This window comes from Spinacia oleracea, chromosome 4 (genome assembly GCF_020520425.1).
Source record: "Spinacia oleracea cultivar Varoflay chromosome 4, BTI_SOV_V1, whole genome shotgun sequence".
NCBI classification, from domain to species: domain Eukaryota; kingdom Viridiplantae; phylum Streptophyta; class Magnoliopsida; order Caryophyllales; family Amaranthaceae; genus Spinacia; species Spinacia oleracea.
Window position 1 is genome coordinate 46,625,493 of NC_079490.1, and position 27,024 is coordinate 46,652,516.

The following is a 27,024-nucleotide window of genomic DNA, read 5'->3' on the forward strand; positions in this document are numbered from 1 at the left end:
GAAAGTGTATGAAAAAATTGGAAAAGTGTATGTTCAAAAATAGAAACATAACACTTGTAAGGGAACGCTATTTTTAGAAACATGATACGTATTTATGAACGGAGGAAGTACTATTTTACTAGTAGTTGTTTGATACAAACAACTCCCTCCGTATTTTAAAAAGAGATACAGTTTCCTTAAACGGCTATATTTTAAAAAATATACACTTTTCTTTTTTGACCTATTTTAATCTCCACTCCCCATTATATTAATATTTCTCTCCTTGTTGTGGTTCTCAAATTTACTCAAATTATCTTTTAACTATAATAAATAATTCATCAATTACCTTACTTTTTTTAAAAACGGCATCTGGCACTGCACAAGTACTTGACCATGCAATTTTATACCTGACGAGAACCCAAACTTTGGATTTGAGAATTTCACGGTTCACAGTTCACGGTTCACAGTTCACACCTATGATGGTTTACTTAAGTGGACCATTCATCTTACTTATGGTCCCGTAAATTGTCGCTTTAAAATCACGTGATCTCATCTCTTTCCATCCAATTTTACGGCTGTGATTCAGTAATTCTAATTAATGATTAATCATGCTTATTTTGTTAGCCTTTCAATTTTGTTACTCTACCTCTCTTTTTTTTTTCTTCTTTGGTACTTCTACTTCAATCTTTCTACTACTTTGCGTCTTTGCCAATTAAAGTGTCTTTTCTTGTTCATTCGATTTCTTCAAAATTACAATAACTAAATCAAGTGTGTGTGGATAATCAACTGTTTTTAATCATTTCATGATGAATTATTTGGAGTTACATTTTATATAGGTAATAAGGTACTTGATAATGCCACTCTTTTAGTGGTCGTATGGTTAGATGATGGAAACTTCATACAAATTACAATACCGATTTTTAAACTCAATACTACTCACATGTAAGTTGTCCCACCATATTGAACAAAGAGAAGAAAAATTTACCAATTTAATAAACTTGACGAGTTACTCCTGTTATTCAACCATGCATTATCGATTTACCTAGACCTATATATTACTATTACTCTATTATGTACTAGGCCAACAAATGCATTGAGTTTGAATTTCTTTTAAAAATATTTACATTTTATACTCCCTCCGTATTTATTTAAGAGATACACTTGGCCGGGAACGGGTATTAAGAAAAAGAATTGAATGAAATAAAATAATAAAGTAAGTGGGGTTGGGTTGATATTTTAATAAGTAAACAAGTGGGGACCATGTCATTTTGGTGGGGTGGGAGGTGGGCTGAGTTTATGAAATTATTTGTTTAACAAAAGGTCTTGTGCGCACAAGGTGTACAATAAATTTATTGTACACCAAGATAACTTTAACCCTTTTTTTTCTAACTTTAACCTAATTTTGATTAACTTTTGTATTAGTAAAAAAAATTTGATAGATAAATATTTTAAAGGGTTAAATGATTATTTTATATATTATTAGTTAGTTTGAAGAAATAAGTTTTACTAAAATGAAAAAAATTTATCACTGAAAAATAGATAACTTTTACATATATATGCTTAACTTTTAAGCATTTTGAGTTAACTTTTACTCAGGTGTACAATATTTATTGTACACCCATTGTAAATAAGAATTTGTGATAGCATGGTGGGTCATATGGTAAATTAGATGTTTTATTTAATTAGATGGTGGGGTTGATAAGTTACTAAAAATGGTAAGTGTATCTCTTAAATAAATACGGCCGAAAAAGACAAGTGTATCCCTTAAATAAATACGGAGGGAGTAATAAAGTTGCGCACAACTAGAACACAAAAGTTATCAGCTAACTAAATATAATAGTTTCTACTTGTATGTTTTAGTTGTTCGTTCATAAAAAATAAAAAATAAAAAAGAAACTGATAATAGTTGTAGACTAGTAATATACCTATCCAAAAGAAAGTTAACATGTGAAGTGGAATAACCAATGAGTCCACAATTGTGCTAAACAAGAGTTAGATTTAGGCCCTATTATGTTCGACTTAATTATTTTGACTTATCTCAGACAAAATAAGTTCAGATAAGATTAAATTAAGTTCAGATAAGTTCAGTTCAGCAAAAATAAGTTTTTTCAGATATTTTCACACACAAATAAATTTATTTCAGACAAAATAAGTTTTTTCAGATAAAATAAGTAAAGATAAATTCAGATAAGTTCAGTTAAGTTCAGATAAATTCAGATAATATAAGTTCGGTCAAAATAAGTCCAATAGATATAATTGATCATAAAAATGACATTTTAGAGTGGCACTATCCAAACTTATATTGTAGTGTTTTTTTTTGAGGGAACTTATATTGTAGTTGCGCAATGAGTAATTGCCAGCTTATGTTTGTTTTGGCAAACAAATAATACTTGTAGAGGGTCCCCTTTCCCTTCCCTCCTATGCAGTCTCCACCATAAGAATATATTCTTGCTTGTAGTGGATAGAATCTACTACCTTTGCCAACATTTTGCTTCAACCTTCTCCTTATGACCTTATCTCATCATGCACTCATTGCTTTTAGTACTTTCCTCAAATACAAAGATATTGCACTTAACCTACAAAAGTCAATTTCCAAGTTCCCATATAAAAACTAAGCTTAAAGTACCTTAACCAAAAGCTTCCTTCAGGATCCTACTACAATCCGTCCGACTAATTAAGGGAAGCTCTCCCGATAAATATTGTTGCGTTCTCAAGACTCGAATCCGAGAGTTTAGTTAATAACTCCTTTATCAGCTGATTGAAACACTTGCCGGTGAATTTATAACCCTCAATAAGAAAAAAGTTGACGAGTATGTAATTAGAGCCTTTTAAGCTATCAAAAACAAACCTCTTCCAAAATAAGCTAACAAATAATTAACCAACCACCTAACCAAACACGATATCATATACTCCATATGGATCTTTCAGACTTCCGAACACAATCCTACCCGATAATACTTCGATTAATACTTGTGTACAATAGTTAATGTATCTAACTTTTTACTTCCTACACGTTTAGCATTTTGGTCATTTTGAGGTATAAAAAGAAATTGAAGAATGTTCATAAAGACCCCAAAAAAATTGTTTGTCAATTGTCACATATAAATGTTCTCTTTTAAAATTCTTTTGAAAATTGTAAGCTGTCTGGAATACATACATAACACATAACCTCCTTCCCACCCCCACAACAAATATCATCTTCTGACGTATACCACAAAAATTTTCTCTATCTCTCTGTTTCATAAATCTGCAACAATTGTGTTGAAAAAATAAGCAGAAATGGTTAAGCTTGAAATATATAGGTCTTGTGAAGTCGTTCTGATGGGTGCGGCCCAGACCAGACCCGATCATATGTAATTTGTTGCTTAATGGTAAGTGGTATTCTTTTCTTCTTTGTTGGTATTTGAATTCCATTTGATTGGGTTTTAAGTTTGTTTAATTCTTTTTTTTTTCTGCTAAATTTGTTGTGTCTGCTTCTTCATCACTTTCCTATTACTGGTCTCCTGTTTTTCTCTCTGTTCCACAAACATACACATATTTTTCACAAACATTTTCTTGGTAATTTTTTCTTTGTTGATTTTTAGTTTTTAATAAATTATATTTTCAGAATTTTATACTACAGGATTGAGAATTTTTATCAAATCTTATGCATGATCATGACTGTTTTTTTTATTTTATTTTTTTTAAATTGAATTTACCAAATATACGCTTTTAATTTTGAAAGGTCACTGAAATATTCATTCATTTGAGTACTTGTATCATTTATCACTTCTTTTTTTTGGCATTTATGTTTATCCTTTCCTTTATTTAACTGAGTTCATGAATTCATGAATTCCAGTTTTCAACAAAATTTCATTTATTATTATGCATGTTATGATTTTTCTCATTTTCTTCTCTACATTTCTCAATCCCTTCACAAATCATAAGTTGTAACGAAATAGAATTCGTGAGACTATCTTTTACAAGAATTCGCTAAAACTAAAACAAATTCATCAACTTTTATTTTATTTTATTTTTATTTTTATTTTTATTTTTATGCTTTTGCATGTAACGAGGTTGATACACCCACCTTAAATATTGACGCTCCAAGTCTTAATGGCTCAACATTATGAAGAATTTGTACTTTTTTTGTTAAAAAAAAAAAAAGCACAATCATCATTATGATCACATCAGAAAATCTATTTTGTTGTTAATAGTTGAAATAAATTTTAATTTGTTGTAGAATTTGATGCTAACATATTATCTGATTAATTTTTTTCTTGGTCACAGAAACAAATGATGGGAAGCAAGTTCATGTGATAAGTGGTTGAAAGTTGGTTGCTATTTTGATGGTGTGACACTTTCTTTTAAGAAAAAGATTTGATAAAAAATCCCATTTGTTTTGGGTCTAGAAAATTAAACAGTTTTTTTTTATAAAAAAAAAAAACACAAAATGGAAGCAGAAGATCAAAAGGGTCTAGAGAGGGTTTTGTCACAGAAAGCATTATCAATGAGTAGTTCATTTCCATGTCAAATATGTGTAGTAGGCTTCCTTTGTGGGGTTTGTCTTACTTCTCTATTCCTTGCTGGTCTTACCTCCTTCGGCCGATTCGAATTCGAGGGCATTCAATTTCATCAGATTTCAGCTCCTATTATGCCCTGGAATTCTAACTCACATATTACCAGTAAGTCCTAATTTCTGACGCTCATTGTATTTTAATATCACAAATCCACCTTTCTTTTTGTTGACTGGTTGGTTGGTGATCAATGGATAGGAAGAAATCAGAAATGTATGTGTGTGACTGTGTGACTGTGTGTGTTTGCCTTTTGCATTAGGCGTGGAAAACTAGAGTATCTATATTTTCTTTTGTCTTGTACGGTTTTGTGACGCAGCCTCGTTTAACATTTTCCTTAATTTAACATTTTTTTAATCGGAAGTATCATAAACCCCCGTTTCCATAATGATATTACAATTTATAATTTTGACACTGTTTACAATTGAAGATAATTTTATAAATTATTTCTAATACCTAACAAAAAAAAAGCATATATATTCACGTGGAATCTTGTTTGATTCATCTGAATAAAATGTGCACATTGGCAAACGTGAAAAGAATAAATTGGAAAATTATGGAACGGGGTGAGTAGGTATGTTTGTCCTGTCTTAATTTCTATGTCCTTTTTTCATTCTCCCTAATGTGCGTGCAAAAAGTAGATAACTTAATTATGGAGGGTGGGAATATAGGTTATGGCGATGAAATGAATTTAGATGGCCAAAGTACATATGGAGTTACTTGTTGAGGTACATTCCCTTTAATTTTTTGGTTAACAAAGGGAGATAACATTGCATAAATGGAGTCTTGGACATTTGAGAAAGGATCTATCATCTATGTGCGTACTTGGTGAAGAGATCTAGCAAATGTATTACGGGGTATATCATATAATACTTGTCGAATACTCTCATTGAAAGAATTGAGTTGAAATACCATTATACTTGTCTAATACACAAATGTTAGTCTTCCTTTTTTCGGTGGATAGTAGGTTTATTTATGCATTGGATTAAATTGCAAGATCAGAAGAACCAGAACTTACTTGTGAAGATTAGTATAGTTTTGTTTCTGTTGTGCTTAGCTGATTGTTCGTTCGTTCATGTCTTAGAAATTTTCAAGTTGTAATTGGCTTATTATATATATGATGATAACATACAGTGGGAGACAGCGGCTTAAAACAAATGAGAACAGTGGAGAGGGAAATGAATGAAAACGACGATGACAAGGTGTCTTTGCTATATTCAGCTTGGAGTAGCTTACTAAATGAATCACAAGAGGCATGGACAAACACGCAATCAAGTATCCCGAATGCCCCTCATTTGGAGAAGTGCAAGTCAAAAGGCTTGATGAACAAGAGGCTAGATACACGTGTTGGTAATGCAACATTTCCCCCTTGGACCCTTTGGAAGGGTTCATTAGATATCTACTCTAATCTGGCTTCGGAGTTGAATGATTTCAGGCATCAGGATATATCTCAAGGTGCTTATCCTCCATGGGTATGTAATATATGTATATTAACAATAATAATCTCCAATATATGTAGTTTACCTTTTGTTCATTATCTAATATGGATGGATCTGCTTCCTTTTTGGCAGATAACGGGATCCAATGAAGAAAATTACCCCTTAACAAGAAAAGTGCAGCGTGATGTATGGCTTCATCAGCATCCGTTAAACTGTGGTGACCCTCAAGTTAAGTTTCTTGTGGCTGATTGGGAAACACTCCCAGGGTTTGGGATAGGTGCTCAAATTGCAGGAATGTGTGGACTTCTTGCTCTTGCCATTACTGAGAACAGGGTGCTTGTAACAAATTACTATAACCGTGCTGATCATCAGGGCTGCCAAGGTAATACACTAATACCATTAAATGAATTATAGGCATCATATAAAGGTGTTGTTTACTATCAACAAACTAAGAATGCTGAATGTTTTTACTTTTTACAGGGTCATCTCGTGCAAGTTGGTCTTGCTATTTCCTTCCTGAAACATCCCAAGAATGTCGTGATCGTGCTATTGAACTGATGCATAACAAAGAAGCATGGGAAAAGGGTATCATAAAAGCAAAAGAGAACTACACATCTAAAGAGATATGGGCAGGACGGACTCCCAGGTTGATTTAATTTCTTGTGTATTTTTCTTGTAAATTAATTAAAGAGATGGAGTGACTGACACTGTATGAGATATTTACTACAGAAACTGGGGTAGTCCTTGGAGTTATTTGCAACCAACAACAGAAATAAACGGGAGTTTTGTAGCATTTCATCGGAAAATGGACAGAAGATGGTGGCGAGCACAGGTAACTACTAACTAGTTCATGGATTTGTCACTTGCCCTTTCCCCATTCCATAATATCCGACTCTGTATATTGAATGACTTGTACAAGTACAAGATAGTGATTGATTGAATATATGATGATATTGAGTGTCCGTCAGGCTGTGCGGTACCTGATGAGGTTTCCGAGTGATAAGACATGCCATCTAATGAATGTTGCCCGACATGGTGCATTTGGAAAGGAAGCTGCAGAAATGGTAGTTGCAAATATAAAGGAAGAGACAGATGAGGGTGGTGCATCGGAGATAGAAAAATACGTATGGTCGAACCGCAGACCATGGATTCCAAGACCAGTGTTAAGCATGCACGTAAGAATGGGAGACAAAGCTTGCGAAATGAAGGTGGTGGAATTCAAGGAGTACATGCGTCTTGCTAATAGAATAAGAAAACAGTTCCCTAACTTAAGGACGATATGGCTGTCCACCGAGATGCAACAAGTCATTGACCTCACTAAGCTATACACTTCATCTGGATCTGGATCTGGATCTGGATCTGGATCTGGATCTGGATGGAAGTTCTACTTCACCAATGTGAAAAGGCAGCTGGTCAGTAACATTACAATGGCAACCTATGAGGCCAGCCTTGGAAGAAAGACAAGTACAGAATATCCTTTAGTCAACTTCTTGATGGCTACTGAGGCTGATTTCTTCATCGGCGCCTTGGGTTCCACCTGGTGTTTTTTGATCGATGGTATGAGAAATACAGGTGGCAAAGTTATGGCTGGATATCTCAGTGTTAACAAGGACAGATTTTGGTGAACAAAAACCCTTGAACAAACTTCAACTTTGATTCAGACTACATTCTATCACAATTTTGCTTTCTTGTGTACAAATATGTTATCACTAGATCATTTTCCTGTATGTATATATATACTCTAATAGAGCTATTTACTCTACTTAGGTTGCTTGTTAATACTTGGTATATGTACAATATTCTTATCAATTCGAAACTTGCATGTTGCTTGTTAATACTTGGTATATGTACAATATTCTTATCAATTCGAAACTTGCATGCATAATACTCCGTACTAAAATGGAGGGGTAAGGTTGCATAAATTTCCTTTGAGCTTTGTATTGTAGACAACTAGTTTTGTATACTATGAGTATGAGTGTATTGTAGACAAAATTTGCAATGTATTGCAAAAGCAATTTTGGAACAAGAAACATTAGTCAACACGAGTTTCAAACAAGTAACATATTAGTGTATCTATCACCATCAAGCTACATTGACATTGATATGATATGATCCCTAAACTACACCTCAAAATAAGTACAAACACCCAACATTTGAACATGGATCAACATACATGAAAACAGAAAGTTACAAATAATTTGTGAATCAGATAAAATAACAAATAGATACACAATAGTACAATACTGGTCTAAGGCCTAAGGGAGCTAGAACAAAGAGAAATTAAGCTATCAAAAAACATGGGTAGCTTCTACTTCACAATCACGTAACAATACAACACGGCAGCATCACAAGTGCTGCTATTCTGGGTCAACAAGTATTGCCCTTCAGCCTCTCTCTCACAGCTTCAAGGCTTATCACCACCTGTATCAAGGTTTTGGGGGACCATAGTGTGAGATTTTTACCTTTACCTCCAACGGGTTACGGGACTCTCTTCACTTAATATAGACATCATTTACTTGATCAGATGAGACTACTCTACTTCCTCGCTCAACTGATGTCCAATATCCCCATTTTTAGGTGCCATTGTTGGTCTGCGGTTTTTCTTGCTCTTAGCTTTCCTAGCTTTCATTCGACGTTTCTTCTCATTTGCATCAACCCAGTTGTAGTCCGGTGGTATACTAAAAGGATCCACGTCATCTCTATATCGATGACTTACGCTCTCACCGTCACTTGATTGCCCCCCACGACTTCCTCGCATCCATGAGATCCATGAGCTTGACCCCTCTGAATCTTTCGATTTTGAGTCTTGAAAATGAGCTGGACTAGAAAGAGGTGTTGAGAACTCTTCTATCGGCTGAAGTTCCTCGAATTTTGTGAATGTCACAACTACTCTAATTGTTGGTACAATTGGGATAGCAACCTGCATAAACCAAAAAAAAATATATGGGAGCTTAGAAAATCTATATTTGATCAAATGCTGTCTTTGTATATGATTAAAAAAGGTTTTCATCTTAAAGATGCAAGACCCTACTCTACAAGTCCAGAGACACGACACAATAAGCGCAAACCTAATCAAGTTTTAACAGCAAACAAGCGCAGCATATAAAATTGGAAGGTGGTACACAATCAAAAAGGACCTTGTACTGTATGTACTCCTACAACAATGCCAAAATTAGTACACTAAACTTTAGGACAACCCAGATCTAAATATATAACCATTACTCCAAACTGCTTTCATATCCTTGTTTGTGTATAACACACAGCTGTAGCTCTGTAAGCTTCCAACACCTTAAGGTTGAAAGGGGTCACACCGTGACAGACAAAACCATGGGCTAATGTCGGACCACAGTAAATCAAAACCAACCAATTCCATTTGCAGCGCACTGAACCAGAACCCCTAATTGGTTTCCACTAGGGGTACTTCTCTCACTTTTTGTTTGAATTTCCTTTTAGTGGGGGCGGGAAAGTGGGACTCGGATGGATGAACTACAACTTATTTGTACTCGGTTGAAATTTCTGAGACATAAAACTCTCAACGCCCAACAGCAGTTGGTCGCATAAAATTTATATTTCAGTAAGTACCCACATTTAAAAAAAAGCATATACTCCTAATTCCAAAATGAAAATTGTCCAGGTTCAACTTCATTCAAGGACTCACTAACACCATTAGGCAGCGCATAACTAGACTAAAGTAATTGTTAGATGGAACATGTACAAAAGTAACAAAACAATAGATTCTGACAAGCGGCCCTTGCAGAAGTCTGGACTGAACTCCAATAACATCACCACTCAGCAAGCCAAGCAGTGAGTTTACATACAGGAAAGTTATTCCAATTTACATGCACGGATAATTATTACCTCAAAGTTCCAAATCTAGTAGCCGACGAGGTACCAAGATACACTGAGATGGAACAGGTCAGGCTTGTAACCAACTAATTACGGATCAAAACAAATCCAGTGTTACCTAATCCAAAGTTCCAAACAACACCACATCCCCCAATTTCCCTGCTAGCCACATTCTAGAACGTAGAAAGTAGTAACTGCTATGAAGTACAGTGGTGAACCAGTTGACTAGCCTAACTCAAATAGGAAGACTATAACAATTCCCAAATGTTTATGTTGAAGAACATACAACATCCAATGTAACAGTGTCAAACCTACAAGCTTTAAACATAAGCTTCCAATACTCATGTTTGACCGGTGAGCAACAAAAGGAACATGTTTCTTTGAATGAGCTCAGATGTCATAAATTATAAGTCACTACATTACATAGAAAAGCCAGCGATGAAGTTGTATCCATATATGGCATTAGCTGCAGCCAGTAATTGTATTTTTTTTTGACAAGAAAAGTGACCATGCTCTATATGCACCACGGCCCATAGCCCACGGATTGAGAAAAGTGATTATATTAACATTAGGAAAAAAGGAGAACAAACAATGAAGACAAGGTATATTCTGATCTAAAAACTAAATTCTAGATTGCCCCAATTTCTTTGTACCTCCCCAACTGAGTAACTCTTGAAAGCCCCATAGGCCATTGCCCATAAGGATGCTAAATATGTGAACTTATCCCACAACAACTCAGAAGGTACCGAAACACATGAAAAGACCCTTGAGTCTCTCTCCAATTGCACGCATTACATAATTGCCATGAAAGCATTGCACCATAATAATCTGTTCTCGTACCCCTAAAACAAATTTGCAGCCAATCCATTATCTCTGAAGGGAAAACCTAGGGTTCCCCACAAAGCACAAACAATCTCCTCCAAAAGGTAACTCACTATTTTACAATGTACGAAAACATGTGAACATGAATCACTACTAGCACGGAAAAGCAAGCACATACGCGGTGAACTAACCAAAGGAAATATCCGGTGAAGAAGGCAGTAATTGTCAGTTGACAGTTGACAGTTAACAGTTTTGGATTCCCTTTCTTCAAAGAACAAAGGAAATTCAGTGTTTAGAATCTTTAGATTTCATACTACTGTAGTCCTAACTCATGGGATTAGTTAGATACAGATTCAGATTCAGATACATGTTAAGATTATGATCATGTTATTCAAGATCATATGCTATTTAAGTCGCATCCTACTTGTTTTGTCCTATTTCTATATATTTATAAAATACAAAAAGAGGTACGCCCTTAAGCCCTAAATAATCTTCAAACTTTCTTTCTTGGGTTGTCCCAAGTCTCCAAACAGTTTCTTCAAACTTTTATTTAGAGTTACCACAATATAAATGATATGCTATACTCCTCTCTCTAAGTCACATCAACCCTTTTTCTCTCTTCATCTGCAACGAGTCAGCCTAGACCTCCAATAGTTCTTACCAATTCCAGAAGGAATCCCGAGGGCAGTATGGGGAATCTGTAGTTGAATTAGTTGTTGGCAGAAGAGAGAAGGATAGTAAAGAAAATCACAAAGAATTTAATTATCTGGGATAAGGGGAAAAAGTAAGTTGTGCTAGCTGATGTAATAAATAAAGGAAAATCTTTGTAAAGATCTAATGTAGAAAGTAGTGAGAGAATCATTCAGTAGAAGGCTTTTCACCCTCGAAGTGGTAATTTATTTGATCACCTTGACATTTAATACAATCTTAAAGATCTAATGTAGAAAGTAGTGAGAGAATCATTCGGTATAAGGCTTTCTAACCTTGAAGTGGTGAATGGTAATTTCTATGATCACCTTGACATTAAATACAATACAATACTTTCTGCAACGCCCCAGCACGGGGATCTGTTATTATGGACTAGGGTTGTCTGTTTTGGGCTTATTTTCTGGCTTTTTCGCATCTGTCTAGAGAGTACTGTATAAGCTCTTTAGGTCGTAGCCTAGCTGAATTCTGTAATCTATACTCCTCAAGATCACTAAACCTTTTCTCTCCTCTGTGTGTGGACGTAGCTAACACATTATTAGTGAACTATGTTAAATCTCTGTGTTCTTTATTTACGTTATTTATATTCTTTCTTGCTTCTGTTATAACAGTTCTTCTAAACATACTTCTCTAAGCTAAGATTACTGAATTGCAAAAAAAAAAAGTACTCACATATTTTCATTTGTATTGTGCCTATCTCTATCAACTTCTATATACTTTTGTTTGGAATCGCAAAGGTTAAGTGGACGGTTATTACTCATTAGAGAAAAGGTACATTTGAAAAGATGACACTCAATAAATGACCGAGTAAAATTTTATTTTCTTATCGAACATATTCACCATTACAGACTTTACAAGCTCTTAAATATATTCGCAATAGTTGAGGAACAAAACATAAGAAAGCATTTTAGAACTGAGAAAAGCAGCACAACAAGACCCAACGAGATTATACTGAGAAAGTTGAGAAAAGACAAATTACCTTGACAGGGAATGTCCCAGAAGGCAGCTTAGTGGTTAAAAGCTCTCGAAGTCTTCTAACAGCCTTAACCTTATTTGCCAATATATCTAACAACGGCAAAAGTTCCTCGGTTGTCAAAGGAAAATCTGGTGTTAACCACAAAACAGGCCTCAAACCCTTCTTGTATTCACTCTCATGCTTAGACTCGCTGGTAGGCCCTTTCTTCTTTTTCTTCTTGCTATTTTTATCTTTTCCCTTCTTTGGATCACCATCTTCGTCCTTTTGAGAATCAACACATTTCTGGCTACCCCCTTCAGGAACAAACTTTGACAATTTCTTCAGTGTCTTTGCATCCTCAACATCATCAGTTGCACTTTTGGAATTCTTCTTGTTCCAGGCAAACCAGCTTTTCTTATCTTTAACATTACCATTTGACCCGCCATTTTCAAAAGCAGCTCCCAATCCACTTTCGCGGCAGTCAGCATCACCAAGATCATCATCTTCACCAATACCCTCGGAGTTTCCCATACCAAGAGCAGAATCTAGCTGTTTTCTTTCTTCAACAGTTAATATGTCATCAAAATCATCATGCTCAACCCCATTAGCGAGCTTATCTTCAGGGTCTGCAGCAAAAAGCTCCTCATCTGTCATAGCACCAGGAACTCTTCTTGACTTCACACTCACCATCACATGAAGCATATCATACACTTTACCCTTCCAACTTCCAACCATCTCAGTTCTCTCCTGTCGCCTCCAGTTTAATTGAGGAACAAGTTCAGCCTGTGTGACATCGATGCCTGGTCTATATGTGTTAGTTTGAGACATCAAAGTTACTTCATGTGCAACTTCAGATTCTGTGGGTTGAGCACCAGCTCCTTCCAATGCATTGGTGATTTCTCTCTCCTTATGAGAAAGGACAATTAATGAGCCTGAAGGTAAAGACACCTTCCCATCCTCTGAAGAGTAGCCATCTCCAAGGAATAAAAATGTCTGGTCAGACCGTTGAATACGGAACCCATCAAAGCCAGCAAGAGTCATGTCAGCACGAAGATTAGACCCACGTTTCCAAATGCGGTACGTATCTGAGGGGGCAATCCGACCAATAAAAGGAATGACAGAACTCTCAAAATGGAATGATATTTCCATGTAGAAATCACGAATCCTAGATGCTGAACCAACAATTCGGGGAAGCCTACGGCACCATTTAGCCCAAGCTAGTGGCTGGTAGTGCCTTGCAATTATCATAGCAATTTGCTCCTCTCTTGTGCAAACAGCTTCCTGGAGAGCATTCCATCCATTCTCATTCTGTAGACTCCAGTCAGCACCAGCAGCCATCAAAATTTCTGCCGATATAGGATCTCTCAAACGCACTGCAAGATGCAGTGGAGTCTCCCGTCCAGGAACATCACGCCGATCAATGGCAGCTGAAAGCTCATCAGCCTGAATCTCTGCAGCAATAGACTCATCCTCGTTACTAACTTCCCCAGCCTTAGCTAGTCTAGGTAGAGATGAAATTAAACGCTTTAAACCCGCATAATCTCGGCACAGAACAGCATGGTGAGCTGGGCTATGTGCATATTTGGATAAATCTTCCATTGATTATCAGTGTACACAAATCCCCCTTCCCTCCAACAGCGTATTAAATCCACCTAAACTACTGATTCCTCCATTTCCAAGCAGCAATCCAACAAACTGAACTCAGAGAAGTCAATCAAAATCTATTCTTTCAAATATCAAGCACTTTCTTTGATTACACTCAGCAATAAATTTCCAGAGTTATCAAACTTGTTACCACAAATCTCAATAAAATGTCAAATCTGAACCAAAACCTAATCAAACTGCTAAATCTGAACAACCCCACAACCAATTTTGCCTTTAATGACTAAATAGCAACAATTTCCTCCAAATTTACCAAACTTTCATCAGATTCAACAGAAAGTTAATCACATACCTCAAATCTGCAAATGGATAAACAAAAAAAATGCAAATTAAACAAATTATTCAACTACAAGCACAGTGAATCAAATAACACCTTTAATTTTGCATCAACCAACCCAATAGCTAGATTCTAAAACCCAACAAAAAAAATCAAAACTTTTATGAACGCATCACATTAATTTAAAAAAAACAAAAAAAAAAAAAAAAAAAAAACAGGGATTAAGTACCTGAGGAAAAGCACAAAGACTGCAGAAATATTCAAAAATAAACCTGAGTAATAATCCTGAAAATTCCAGGTTACTACTCAGTTGGTGGGAGTTGGTAATAAAATGAGTAGAATGGCTGTGATTGACTCACTTTCTCTCTCCAAAAATTCGGAGATATTTGGATCTATATTCTCCCACGCTCTCTACCCTTTTCTGTAAGAACACCAAAAATAAAAAGCAAAATAATAAAGGGTTGTGTTTTCTTTTTGTTGAAGGGTGGGGTGGGCTGAGCTGAAATGTGTTGTTGAGTTCACTTTTTTTGTTGTTGCAATTTTTTCTCTCTTTCACGTTTACTGGTTAGAGATTACAGAGGTGACCCATTAATGCTGACAGCACGGTAATGACCCCCTAATCGACTGACTTGTCTACGACACCACCTCCTCTCTTTTTGGTGCGAATCCGAGTTCGAGTCTGAATCTGAGTCACTACGGCGCTGTTTAGAATTGGAAAAATTCTTGTATGGACCAGGTCCACCATTAATTTACTGTGGACCCAAGGCCCACACGTGCCAAAAAATAAAAAGGCAGCCGCATACCTTAATTACACGCAATCACTTTCACCAAATAAACCAGCTCTCTGCTCTGCCTCCAACTCGCGATTCTCTCCACCATCTCTCTGCCTCTCAAGCTCGCGATCACCTTCGCCTCTCCTCCAACTTCTATGAATTTCGCGATCACCTTCTTACCGGAAAACGAATAAGAACATCGAAGAGCAATGGAAAATTCTGAAGTCATTGAGAATCAATCATCAGAAATCACACAAATTGATTTTAACAAAACGATTTATGAATCTGGGTCAAGTGCAAATTTACACATTCATAATGAAGTTAATCAATTATGCAATAACAAATTTATCAAATTATGCTATTTTTAAACAGAATTTCATACATTATATTGTAAAATTCATGTTGCAGATCATGAAGATGAATAGCTGAGAAAGGTTGAAGATGACCTAGTTTTGATTTCTGCAATCACAGAAGGTACCTATACAATTTCGTTTTTGATTAATGCGATTTGTTTTTGTGTAAACATATAATTCTGCGATTTTGTGATTTTATTTTCTTCGTGAGTTAATTCTGCGATTTGTGTAAACTATGCTATTAGTGTCGAGTAAATTGATTATTATTATATGTCCATAATTTTTACCTTGAAGTTAAACACTACTATGTTGTGATAAAGTGTCACTATATCTAGTTTGTGAGTTTTATACCTTGTTTATTGGTGTTTTAATTGCATAAAGGTAACTACGAAATAATAAAAGGTTACTATATGTATTTAAAGTGATGGAATATAGTATTTAAATGGATAATAGGTTAGTTTTGTATATAATATAGTATTATAAGTTGGTAGCACAGTTACTTATTTACACAATAATTGAACTAATTGCAGAAAGTACGACTAAGGCAACAAATAATGGTGAAGAAATTTATGGTTGGTTGGTTGGAGAAACTAGGACAAGTCTTACAGAAATATATGATTTGTATTGCCAACATGCGGCAAGTGTAGGTTTCAGTGTAAGGAAAGCAAAACAAGTACGAAAAGTTGGAACTACAGCGGTCACAACAAAGCTGTTTCTGTGTTCAGCAGCTGGACAAAGAAACACTGTGTTGAAAAAAAGACCAAAAACAGGAGAAAGATGAAATTGAAGGTCTACTAACAGAGGAAAATACTTCTGTGAAAAAACAGAAAAGAAAACCAAGAAGAGTTGCAATAACTAGGACGGGTTGAAATGCTTTGATCAAAGCAAACCTGAATGATGGAGGTCAATTTGAGATAATACATCATGTTATGGCACACAACCACCCCCTGACAAGATCGACAATGGAACCATTTACACCACTCAGAACGTGCAATGACAGTACCTAAGGAGTAAGAAATAGAGGCTATGCACGAATCAGGTTTTCGACCTAGTGAGTCCTTTCGATACATGTCAAACGAAGCTGGTGGAGAAGATGTTGTAGGAAATTCATATAAGTATCATATGAATTTCTGTTATAAGCTGAAAATTAAGGCTATTGAAGGAGGAGATTCTCAAGTTGTATATGACAAACTGCAAGATTCTTATTATGAAGATCCTAATTTCTTTTTCAGAATAAGATTGGATAAGGATGGAAGGGTTTGTAATTTGTTTTGGAGGGATTCGATGATGCTAGAAGATTACAAAATCTATGGTGATGTTACTGTCTTTGACACTACTTACAGAACAAACCGTTACAACCTCATCTGTGCACCGTTTGTGGGGATTAATAACCACTGGAAAAATACTATGTTTGCGTGTGCCACTACTAGAAAAAGGGTTTATAACGACAAACATTTTCGTCGTTATAAGTCTTAAAAGTCGTCGTTAAAACCTTTAACGACGAACAAAGTTCGTCGTGAGTTTTGTCGTAATAGCTTCCGACGTTATTAGTATTAACGTCAACGTTCGTCGTGAATTTTACACGACGAATTTATTGTTCGTCGTTAATTTATTAACGACAAAAAGGTTGTTCGTCGTTATTTATTAACGACAAAAATGTTGTTCGTCGTTATTATGTGTTCAATGACGTCGAACAAACAGCAAACCGCGACCAACAAAGTTGACGTAAAAAGAGAATCAAATGGACACAATAATTTTAATTATCGTCCAACAACGACAAAATATTTCGACGTTAATGTGACTATAAAATAAATATAGTTTGTCATAAATATGAAAAATATATATAACCTACAATTCATTCAAAACCATAAAAAGTATATAGAATAATACACTAAATTTATATTAATTAAATGTAATCAATCACAAAAAATTTATAATAAACAAATTCAATGTGAGTCAAAACAACCAAACTAATAAGTCAGTCATCTACAAGCTGTAATCGCTAAAATTGCTAGTGTTGAAGAAAAAAAGGAACAATATCCCAAACTAACTTTCTCCAACACGCTTGCATCTATGTTTGATGCACCAATCAATTGTTGCTCGAGGGAGCTTGCCAAATTAATTGCATTCAACGCAACCTCAGATGTAACAACAGTCACTCTACGAATTCCTTTGGCAATCCCCTGCTAAGATAAAAGAGCAAATGCCTTGGCTTCTCTTAAATTAGATATATGGGTTCCTACATGATCCACAAAGCACGTTTTAGAACAAAGTTAATCAGAAATTCGAAAATGAACAGTTAGAATATCAAGGAGAAACGATACCTCCACAAAGTTCAGCAGAGTATTCTGTCCATTCTTATCTTGATCAGCCAGGAGATCTTCCACCTTTTTCCCAACTGATTATATACAGTATAAAAATTAGTAAATTAACAACTCACACAATTAGCAACTTTCATTCTCTGTAAGTGCTAAAAAAAACTTCATATAATGTAAAATTTAGTGACCTCTGTAGCTCGCTTCCCTCTCCTTCGAGCCTGAACACTAGTAAGCTCAAGAAGCACACTCTTGTATTATACAATGGCTGCAATTTCCCCCAACCAACATATTAACAATGGAAATAAATTAATAATGCAACTTACATAGAGATGGTGTAAGAAAAAAGTGACTCAAAAGAATTTCAGAGTAACCTGACATGATTCTTCACAATAGCTTCAAAAACGAGATAATCACCCTACACAGTCTTAAGTAAAGTGCATAATTAACATCAGGAAAATGAAAAGTCACCTAAAATAACTCACAAAATGAACCAAATTTCAAGTAGAAAGAATACCCGACCACCGAGACTAGTTCTAACACGATCACAAACCTCGAAATAAGACATTTTGAACTTCAGATAATCCACCTTTATGATCAGAATCATCTAACTCCTTTCCCCTCCCCCATTATAGGGAAACACCACACAAATAAGCCCCCGTAACCCAAAAGTAAAGCATAGCCATTCATACTTCAATATGCATTTTACATATTCTGCCTCTCGGCTCTCTCTACATGTTCACACGAATTTCAACTGTACGATTACGAACAAGGAGCACCCCAAATAGCTTAAGATGGTTCTTTTCCAAGACAAAATCATACCATAGCTGTGTTGAATTCCAAGGCAAAGTAGACAGCCAAATATAAAAAGCAAAACTTGTTACGAAGGCAAAAAAATGTAAACAACTCTATCTTCAGTGAATCCCGTGAATCAAACCCATTAATCACTTGTCTAGGCAGTGTAATAAAAGGCACAAGAGCAAATTTGGTGTACTGAGATGAAAGGGTGTGAGCAAGAGATTAAAGCATTGGTTTTGAAGCAATGAGAACGTTTTCACATATACATCGTGAAAATAATGCAACAAGCAAAGGATATTTTACCAGCTAGCCAACCAATCAACATCTCAAATTGCTGAAAACTTGAATAAATTCACAGGGTCCTAGAAAGAAAGTAAAACTTAAGGCTAGTTGCTACCCACCTTAACAAACACAACTAGATCCTATGTAATGGCCTCCATCTGACTCCGAACCAGAAGAGCTATCACTATCTGAATCTGCAAGAAATAATCAGGGTAAGCTCCAATGAAATTGCAATGTAGTCATCATGAAATGAAACCAATTGATCACTGGAAATTAAAGTAGATGTAAGAAGAAGAAAAAAAAGGTCACTATGGTTTTCCTACAGGTGTCTATATATATTGAAAGGGTCAATGATCTGAGAGAAAAAATGTACTTACTTGGAAATCATGCATCCATCATCAATAAGGCAATAGTAAACGAGTTCCTGGACGAACTCAGAGAGAAACTTCATATCTTTGATATTGGACTTCAGAATGGTGTAACTAAAGTATTGCCACCATCAGAAGCCTTCCAATTTACAGCCGAACATTTGGCACCACCATTTTCCAAAACATGCCCGAATCTGATTGTGGGTATTATAACATCCTCAGTATTATAATCACCATTATCCATATGACGATTGTTAGGCTGGTCAAGAGTAGGCAGGTTAAGATTAGGCTGGTCAAGATTAGGCGGGTCAAGATTAGGATGTTGGTTGATGTTGTTCTGAAAGAAGTAGTTAGTAATACAAATCAGTCAGTAGAAGAAACAAAGTAAAAACCAAAATATAAACAATAAATAAAGGTAACTATAAAGCTAAAAAGGAACACTATCTTGTAGTAAAAGGACTTTTTAGTGTATGAACTTCATGTTATAGTAACATTTTTTTAAAATATAGTAACCCATTGTTAACGTATAGGAATAAATAAAGGTGAAGTGAGTGTTACCATGCAGTTATCAAAAGCTGCAATATTATCCAATCCACCAAGCATTTTGGTCACCCAAATGACAAGCACTGCAATCTCATCAACTATTGCATGCACACGAGGATCACTAAAAAATGCATCAGACTGGGATACTTGGGGAGACGACGAGGTGGGCTCATGATGCATTGAGCAAAGAAGCTCTTTAATCTGGTCCATGTAGAAGTTTGAGACAATTTCCATATCCCTTCTCATGAACAAGAAGTTCTCATATACTTTCTGCAGAAAAAGTGAATAATAAATGTAAAATATATATACAAAATAAAAATTAAATAATCATAGACAAAAGAACTTACATCAACAACAATTGCACGAATTTCGTCATCTGACATAGAACCAGGGGGAAGCCGGAAACAGATTTCCCTTTGACCAGCATGTTGATCTCCTCTTCCCTCTTCATTTGAAGCTTTGTTAGCTTGCTTAGCTCGCAAAGCAGCATCAACATCTTCTCCCGTGTAAACTTGGCCATCCACAAACACTAACTTCTCACTTACAGGGTAGATCCTAGAATCTAGAAGCCCATTCCCAAAACTCTTACAACTCATCTCAAGTTTTACTCTATTTCTAACAAGGTCATTGGTCCGATGTTGAATTAGTGGTAAAAGTTGAGTCTAGTGCAACATTCCTAAACTTCAAACGGTGGAAATAAATGATTTCTAACATGACAACACAACCACTACACCATTCAAGAGACTCGGCAAAAGGTTTAGGATTTTTATGACCTTTATAACTTGAAACGGCTTCACAAAGTCTGTCAAGTACATATTTAGACCAATATGTCTTGATTTCATTCACATCAACTACACTCTTGGCTATCCTCAAATCAACGGTTCTGTTTGCAGTAGGGGCTAAAAAGGAGGAAAGAGCATGCATAACAAACAACTGTTTGAACTCATCCATACGATCGTCAGTCAAAAGAGGAATCCTTTCCTCAACCAAATTCAAAGGTATTGACTCATTAAGGTCATGCCCAAACCTACGTCTCCACTCAAGCTTCAAGGGGTAATCGGGGTTGGTTTCATTAGCACTACGAGAAGTTTCTACAACCTCTTTCATGGGGTTCAAAGGTAAACAGAAAACATCATAAACATCAAATTCTAAAACAACGAAATCTCTTTTATGGTCAATTGTAAACATACAACTAATGGGGTCAAAACTATCTACCAACCACCCTAACATAGAAGTTTCTGTCCGGGTCAGTTGTATACTCAGCAACCCCCCAAACCCAATGTCAACAACCTTTTTCTGGTTCTCAGATAAACCAGAAATAAGTTCAACCAATTTTGCAGGCCTACACCTTGTCTTGAAGGTCTTGGTGTAAAACAGAAAGTATGGAATAGATGATTTCAAAAAAAAGAACTCGAACTCCACAAGTGATACAGAAGATTTTATATATATATATATATATATATATATATATATATATATATATATATATATATATACTTCCTCCATTTTTTTATAATTGCACCGTTTTCCTTTTTCGGAAATTGCATATTAATTGCACCATTTCCTTTTTTGGTAAGTTTATCCACATAAAATGACATTTCTATTCTTATCATCATTTGTTAAATCACATTTGTACTTAGATCACATGGGTATATTTGTCATTTATCACCTTTTAACCCCCATTCTTAAATCTTGTGCCCAACCCAAATGGTGCAATAATAAAAAAATTGAGGAAGTATATATATATATATATATATATATATATATATATATATATATATATATATATATATATATTAAAGGACACTATGTACTAGAAAAAATATGCATATTAATGTTATTATTAGTCTTAAATTGTTTAATTGAACAAAGGTTATGAAGTTGAATAGGGAAGCAGAAAATGAGATGCTATGACAATCTATACACACCACAGTTTGAAATTTTGCGCAATTAAAGACATGAAAAAACAGAAACCCACAATGCAACACAGAAGATACTATATACAAAATAAAGGACACTATGTACTAGAAAAATAGTAATAAAATACATTAGCTTACGTCTGTGCATCAGATGGTTTTGTTTCGATATTATCACCATCACCACCAGACGTGTTGGCCCCTTCTTGAAATGTGACAGCCTTTCGCTTCTTAGTCGGCGGTTTCACTTGTGGATGATGATCATCTTGTTGCTGAACCATTGACCGTTCTTAGTTGCTACTGTTTTCCTTTTCCTAATTCCTTTCACAATATGCTTCAATGGCACCTCATCTACACAATACATTAACTTAAATCAGTGTGCAAAATAAATATTCCAAAACAATACTCTACTACATATAGTGACCATCACTGAGAGTTTAGTAACCATTATATTTATTCCAATTACAATTACCTCAATTATACACAATAATACTTAAAACGATAGCATAGTGACCTTTAATTAGTGAATGTAGACAACAAAAAAGTATTATCAGACCAATGAACCACAAAAATCAACAACAAAATGCATAGAAACAGTAATTTTGAAAATTAGTCAAATTCAACACTAAATCATGGCCACAAAACTTCAAATTATGAATGTTTACAACAACCTAGCTATTATCAAATCAATATACAACAAAAATCAGCAAAACATGCTTAGAAACCCTAATTTTGAAAATTGGGGACACAAACCCTAATTCGTGAACGGAAAAATTCATATCAAACAAAAACTTGAAAAACCTCTAGTAGAATCTCAAAAATACATCAATGCGAGGTAATATGAACACATAAAAACATGAAAAAGCAAAAAAAAATCGTAAAATTGGCGAACGAAAGGTAAAGGAATTAAAAAAAATTGGAAAAAGAAAATAAACCTGAATTTTCAGTTGATTTAGGTGAACTACGGAGGATTCTTCCACTTCCAGCTGAAGTACCTCCCCTGCTGAGTCCTCCTCGAGCTCGAGATGAAGTACCTCCCCTAATGAGTCCTCCTCGAGTTCGACATGAAGTACCTCCCCTGGTTCTTGGCGACATTGATAATAGAGGAGAGAGAAATTGAAGATGAAGAGACGAATTGTAGAAGATCGAGAGAAGAAGAAGGAGAAACGGAGGAGAGAGAAGGAGGAGAGAAGAAACCGTGAATGAGGAGAGAGAAAATAGTGGACGAGTAAATGAATGAGAAGAGGAAGAAACAACAAATATAAATTGGGCTTACTTCATTCACACGTGTGAATATAATTAGTAAGGGGATAACCTTCCTCTATTGGGCTTGGTCCACAATAATAATAGGTGGACGAGGTTTATTTAAGAAAAATACTTTGAATTGAACTTAGGTTTTTTTTAGTTTTTTTTTTTGAGGGGAAGGTTTTGTTTTGTTTGACTTATTTTGACTTATTTCAAATAAAATAGATTTAGTTAAGTTTAGATAATATAAATTCAGAAAAAATAGGTTTTTTTCATACATTTTAGCACACAAATAATTTTATTTTAGAAAAAATATTTTTTCAGATAAAATAAGTTCAGTTAAGTTCATGTAATATAAGTTCAGGCAAAATAAGTTGAATAGATCAGACCTTTAATTGAACTGAACGAATAATATTTGAATAAAATAATTAATTATAACCCATAATCATTAATAATTATTCTGAGTTCGAGTTTGAATCTAAGTCACTATCCTCCAAAATGGGAAAGTTGCTTGCCTAGTCTCCCTAGGTAAGTAGAACTTTGTATGGGAGTTTAACTTTGTATGCTCAACCAAACAAGAATACTCAATTCATAGGAAGTTAAAACATATGGAAATTACAAATACAAGGGAAATATAACTTGCCAAGTGCAACATCACCTATGTTTTGGAAATAATCATGTGGGCCTACATGTATGACCGTATGTGTATAAATACTATCTTAAAGTTAGCCAATAAAAGTGATCGATTTTATATTTAAGATATTGGGCTTCTACGTATGTTATTGGTATGGGCTAATATGTGTAGAGACTCACTTCTCTATCTCTTATTTTTTGATGAGCTTAATAGGAGATATGGAAGACGGTTAGGGTTATGGTCCCCGATTTATATGGTTTTCTATTCTCTATAACATCTGATCATCAATAGAATACCAAGGGAGACCATATAGAATTGAAATATCCAAAACCCACCACTAGGGGTGAGCAAAAAAATCTGAATAAATGGATATCCATATTATCGATCCGCTATCCAGTTGAAATATCTGAACTTTTGGATATCAAAGCCGGTGAAATCAGATTGGATATCTGATCCGATTTTTTGAGGAAAAAACCGGATCGGATATGGATCACGCCTTTTAAGATTCGGATATCCGGATCCGATCCGAATTTTGCAATTTCGTAATAGAATAAATAAATTGGAGACTTAAATAACAAAATAGAAAGTTACATACTCCATATGGTACAAAATATTAACAAGAATACAAGTCTATAAGATGCAATACACAAGAAAATTACTGTACGAAGTTATTTGATTATACTAAAATACTTTGTGTTATATTAGTTATGATTAATAAATGTTGAAATACCAAAGAAGAAGAAAGTGTATGCAAGATAAACTTGTTCATATTAAGATTATCAAATTTACAATTATCGTGTACATGATTTTTGGATGAAAACTATTAGGCGCACCTGGGTGTACCATGCACCCAAAGGTAATTTTATGCCCATTGATGATTCCTATCACATTTTCTACTCATATGTAAGGAGAAAATGTGAGTGGGTGCATCGTGCACCCGGGTGCATGTAATATGCTCTAATTTTTGGAAAGTGTAGTTAATTTACAACGAATTTATGACGATTATTAGGAAAAAAAATAATAAAAGAGCTTATTCACAAGATATTACTCCCTCCATTTCTAAATGTTGTATCCATTTGGAATCTTGGGGGGTTTTTAAGAAAAATAGAATCTTGGTTTGTATGGATATAAGTGTAATGATTGGGTGTAAGAGAAATGATTGTGTGTAAGTGATTGGAATAAAAGAAGGAGAGAGAAAACAATGGAGATATTTATTATTATTACTAAAATAAATCAGATTTACTCAAAGGATTTATATACCGGAAAATTCGAACTAAAATATGAACAAAAAATCGACCCAGAAATTTCGAACAAAAATCAACAAAAAAAAAAACAAGAAATTTCGAACAAAAATCAACAACAAAAAAATATGAACAAAAAATCAACCCAGAAAATCAAGAAAAATCAACCCAGAAAATCAATTCGAACAAAAATCAAGAAAAATCAACCCAGAAAATCAAGAAAAATCAATCCAGAAAAATCAACATAACTCAACCCAGAAATTCGAACAAAAATATCAACAAAAAAATCAAAAACTCAAGAACAAAAACCCAGAAAATTCGAAAACTCAAGAACAAAAACCCAGAAATAATTCGAACATAAATATCAACAAAAAATAAAAAACCCAGAAAATTCAAAACCTCAAGAACAAAAACCCAGAAAAAAATCGAAAATACAAGAATAAAAACCCAGAAAAATTCGAAAACTCAACCCAGAAAATTCGAAAAATCAACCCGGAAAATCAACAACAAAAACCTAATCTAAATCGAACAAAAAAAAATCAACAATTCGATCCCAGAAATTCGAGAATTCGAACCCAAAAAACAAGAACGCGAACCCAGAAATTCAAACCCAGAAATTCAAACCCAAAAAACCCAAAACTCGAACCCAAATTCGAACCTAAAAAATCAACAAAATAAAATAAAAATCAACAATTTTACCATGAATCCAAGATTTTGAAGATTTAGAGGTCAAATTCGACCATGAAAACTCTAGATCTAGAATTTTTATGGTCGAATTTCACCATCTAAAGCTTTAATATAGAGTTTTTTTTCCCGGAGATGGTGGTGGAGGCACAAAGGCGGCGGAGGTGTGGTGGTGGTGGTGAAGGCGGAGAGGTTTCGGGAGGAGAGATAGTGAAAAAATTGAGGGAGGAGATTGAGGTAGGAGAGAGAGTGAAAAAATTGAGGGAGGAGATTGAGGGAGGAGAATCGGAGATTGAGGGAGGAGAGAGAAAATGAAATCAGAAGAGGGAGGGGAGGGAGGGACGTGAAATCAGGAGGGAGAGAGAGAGTGAAAATATGAGGGAGGAGAGAGAGTGAAAGTGATGGGAAGGTAATATGAATTAAATAATTATTTTTGGGAAAATAAATTGATTAAATATTATGGGTGGGGAAAATTAGGTGGGAATATGGGTAGAATCTTTAGGTATTATGGTAATTAGATTGAAATGTAAGGGTATTTTAGGAAAAAATATATGTCCAAAAATAGAAAAGATTCTAAGTGGATACAACATTATGAAACGACTAAAAAGGAAACGGATACAACAAAAAGAAACGGAGGGAGTATGAATTAGTTTTAATCTAGTATGAAAAAAGGTAGGCTTTCGCAATTATATTCTACATGTTAATCTAGTATAAAGTATTTAGTTTGGATTAAATCTTACAAGTGGTATCATAAACCTCCTTGATTCTAGGTTAGTTGGTTGAATTTGGATTCGGTAAATTCGTTTTACTTTGGTATTAAATCGTGTGACATATTTTTTTTAATTCTTTGTTCATGCGATTGATGTCGGCTGATTAGAATTATGGGTGTTGGATTTGGTTTGTTAATACTCTGTATTTTTTTCGAGCGGCAATTAATTTAAATGTTTTTAATTTATGCGCATGGTTTTATTAGTTGTATGGAGTTTAGGTTTTGGTGCTTTATGTGATAAATAAATTGTTATGAAGTAGTAATTTATTTTTTATCATGTATTGTCATTATTGATTGTTGGGTTTATGTGTATATGTTATTATGGTGCTTGATTTTTTTTGTTTCCACTACGAAAGTGGGGCTTTATGGGTCACCGGTTAGGTAAGTTTTGGTCTTGGTTATGTGTGTTGATTTTTAAGGACCATAAATCCTTACTGTATCATGTTTAAAATTTTGATATATGTATAAGTGAATAATCATTCACTTAACAAATGTATTAAGCTTAAATTATCAGATTTAGTTTTTTGGCAGTTTGTATTATTAATATGGTGAATTGATTAATTTAAACAATAAGTTGCCAAAGTAACATATTTTGTGTCACAAATTTTTGGTTGCCCTCGGGTACATCCAAGCTGGTTGTACAACCCCCCCCCCCCCCAAATGACGTCGTGTGATGGGGTGCTTATTTACTTCGGTGGATTTTTTTTGAGGGTAGAGGAGCCCCGGAGATATTGGTTCAAATCCAATTTGTGAGACTGTACACCCCCCCCCCCCCCCCCAAACGACGAAGTTTTTACATTTTCTCATCCCCTTCCTAAGTTCCCATTTTTTTCCTAACTTACTTTTTTTTATACTTCTTCTTCAA

General features: G+C 34.8%; 2 protein-coding genes across 3 annotated transcripts; one reads left to right on the plus strand and one right to left on the minus strand.

Moving 5' to 3' along the window:
* Positions 1-2,568: 2,568 nt before the first annotated feature.
* LOC110793662 (uncharacterized) lies at positions 2,569-7,806 on the plus strand. Its single transcript, XM_021998565.2, has 7 exons — positions 2,569-3,350; positions 4,249-4,643; positions 5,667-6,004; positions 6,104-6,353; positions 6,452-6,617; positions 6,701-6,803; positions 6,940-7,806. Exons 2-7 carry the CDS (start codon positions 4,412-4,414, stop codon positions 7,594-7,596), a joined length of 1,746 nt encoding a protein of 581 aa, XP_021854257.1. The 5' UTR covers positions 2,569-3,350; positions 4,249-4,411; the 3' UTR covers positions 7,597-7,806.
* A 317-nt stretch (positions 7,807-8,123) lies between these two features.
* Positions 8,124-14,817, minus strand: LOC110793663 (uncharacterized). Of its 2 annotated transcripts, none has more exons than XM_021998567.2 (3): positions 14,468-14,817; positions 12,324-14,260; positions 8,124-8,891 (listed from the first exon to the last, which is right to left on the minus strand). In XM_021998567.2, exons 2-3 carry the CDS (start codon positions 13,896-13,898, stop codon positions 8,502-8,504), a joined length of 1,965 nt encoding a protein of 654 aa, XP_021854259.1. In that variant the 5' UTR covers positions 13,899-14,260; positions 14,468-14,817; the 3' UTR covers positions 8,124-8,501. The 2 variants fall into 2 exon arrangements, with proteins under 2 accessions (XP_021854259.1, XP_056699525.1); XM_056843547.1 differs by having other exon boundaries at positions 12,324-13,994; positions 14,468-14,792.
* Between the last annotated feature and the right edge of the window lie 12,207 nt (positions 14,818-27,024).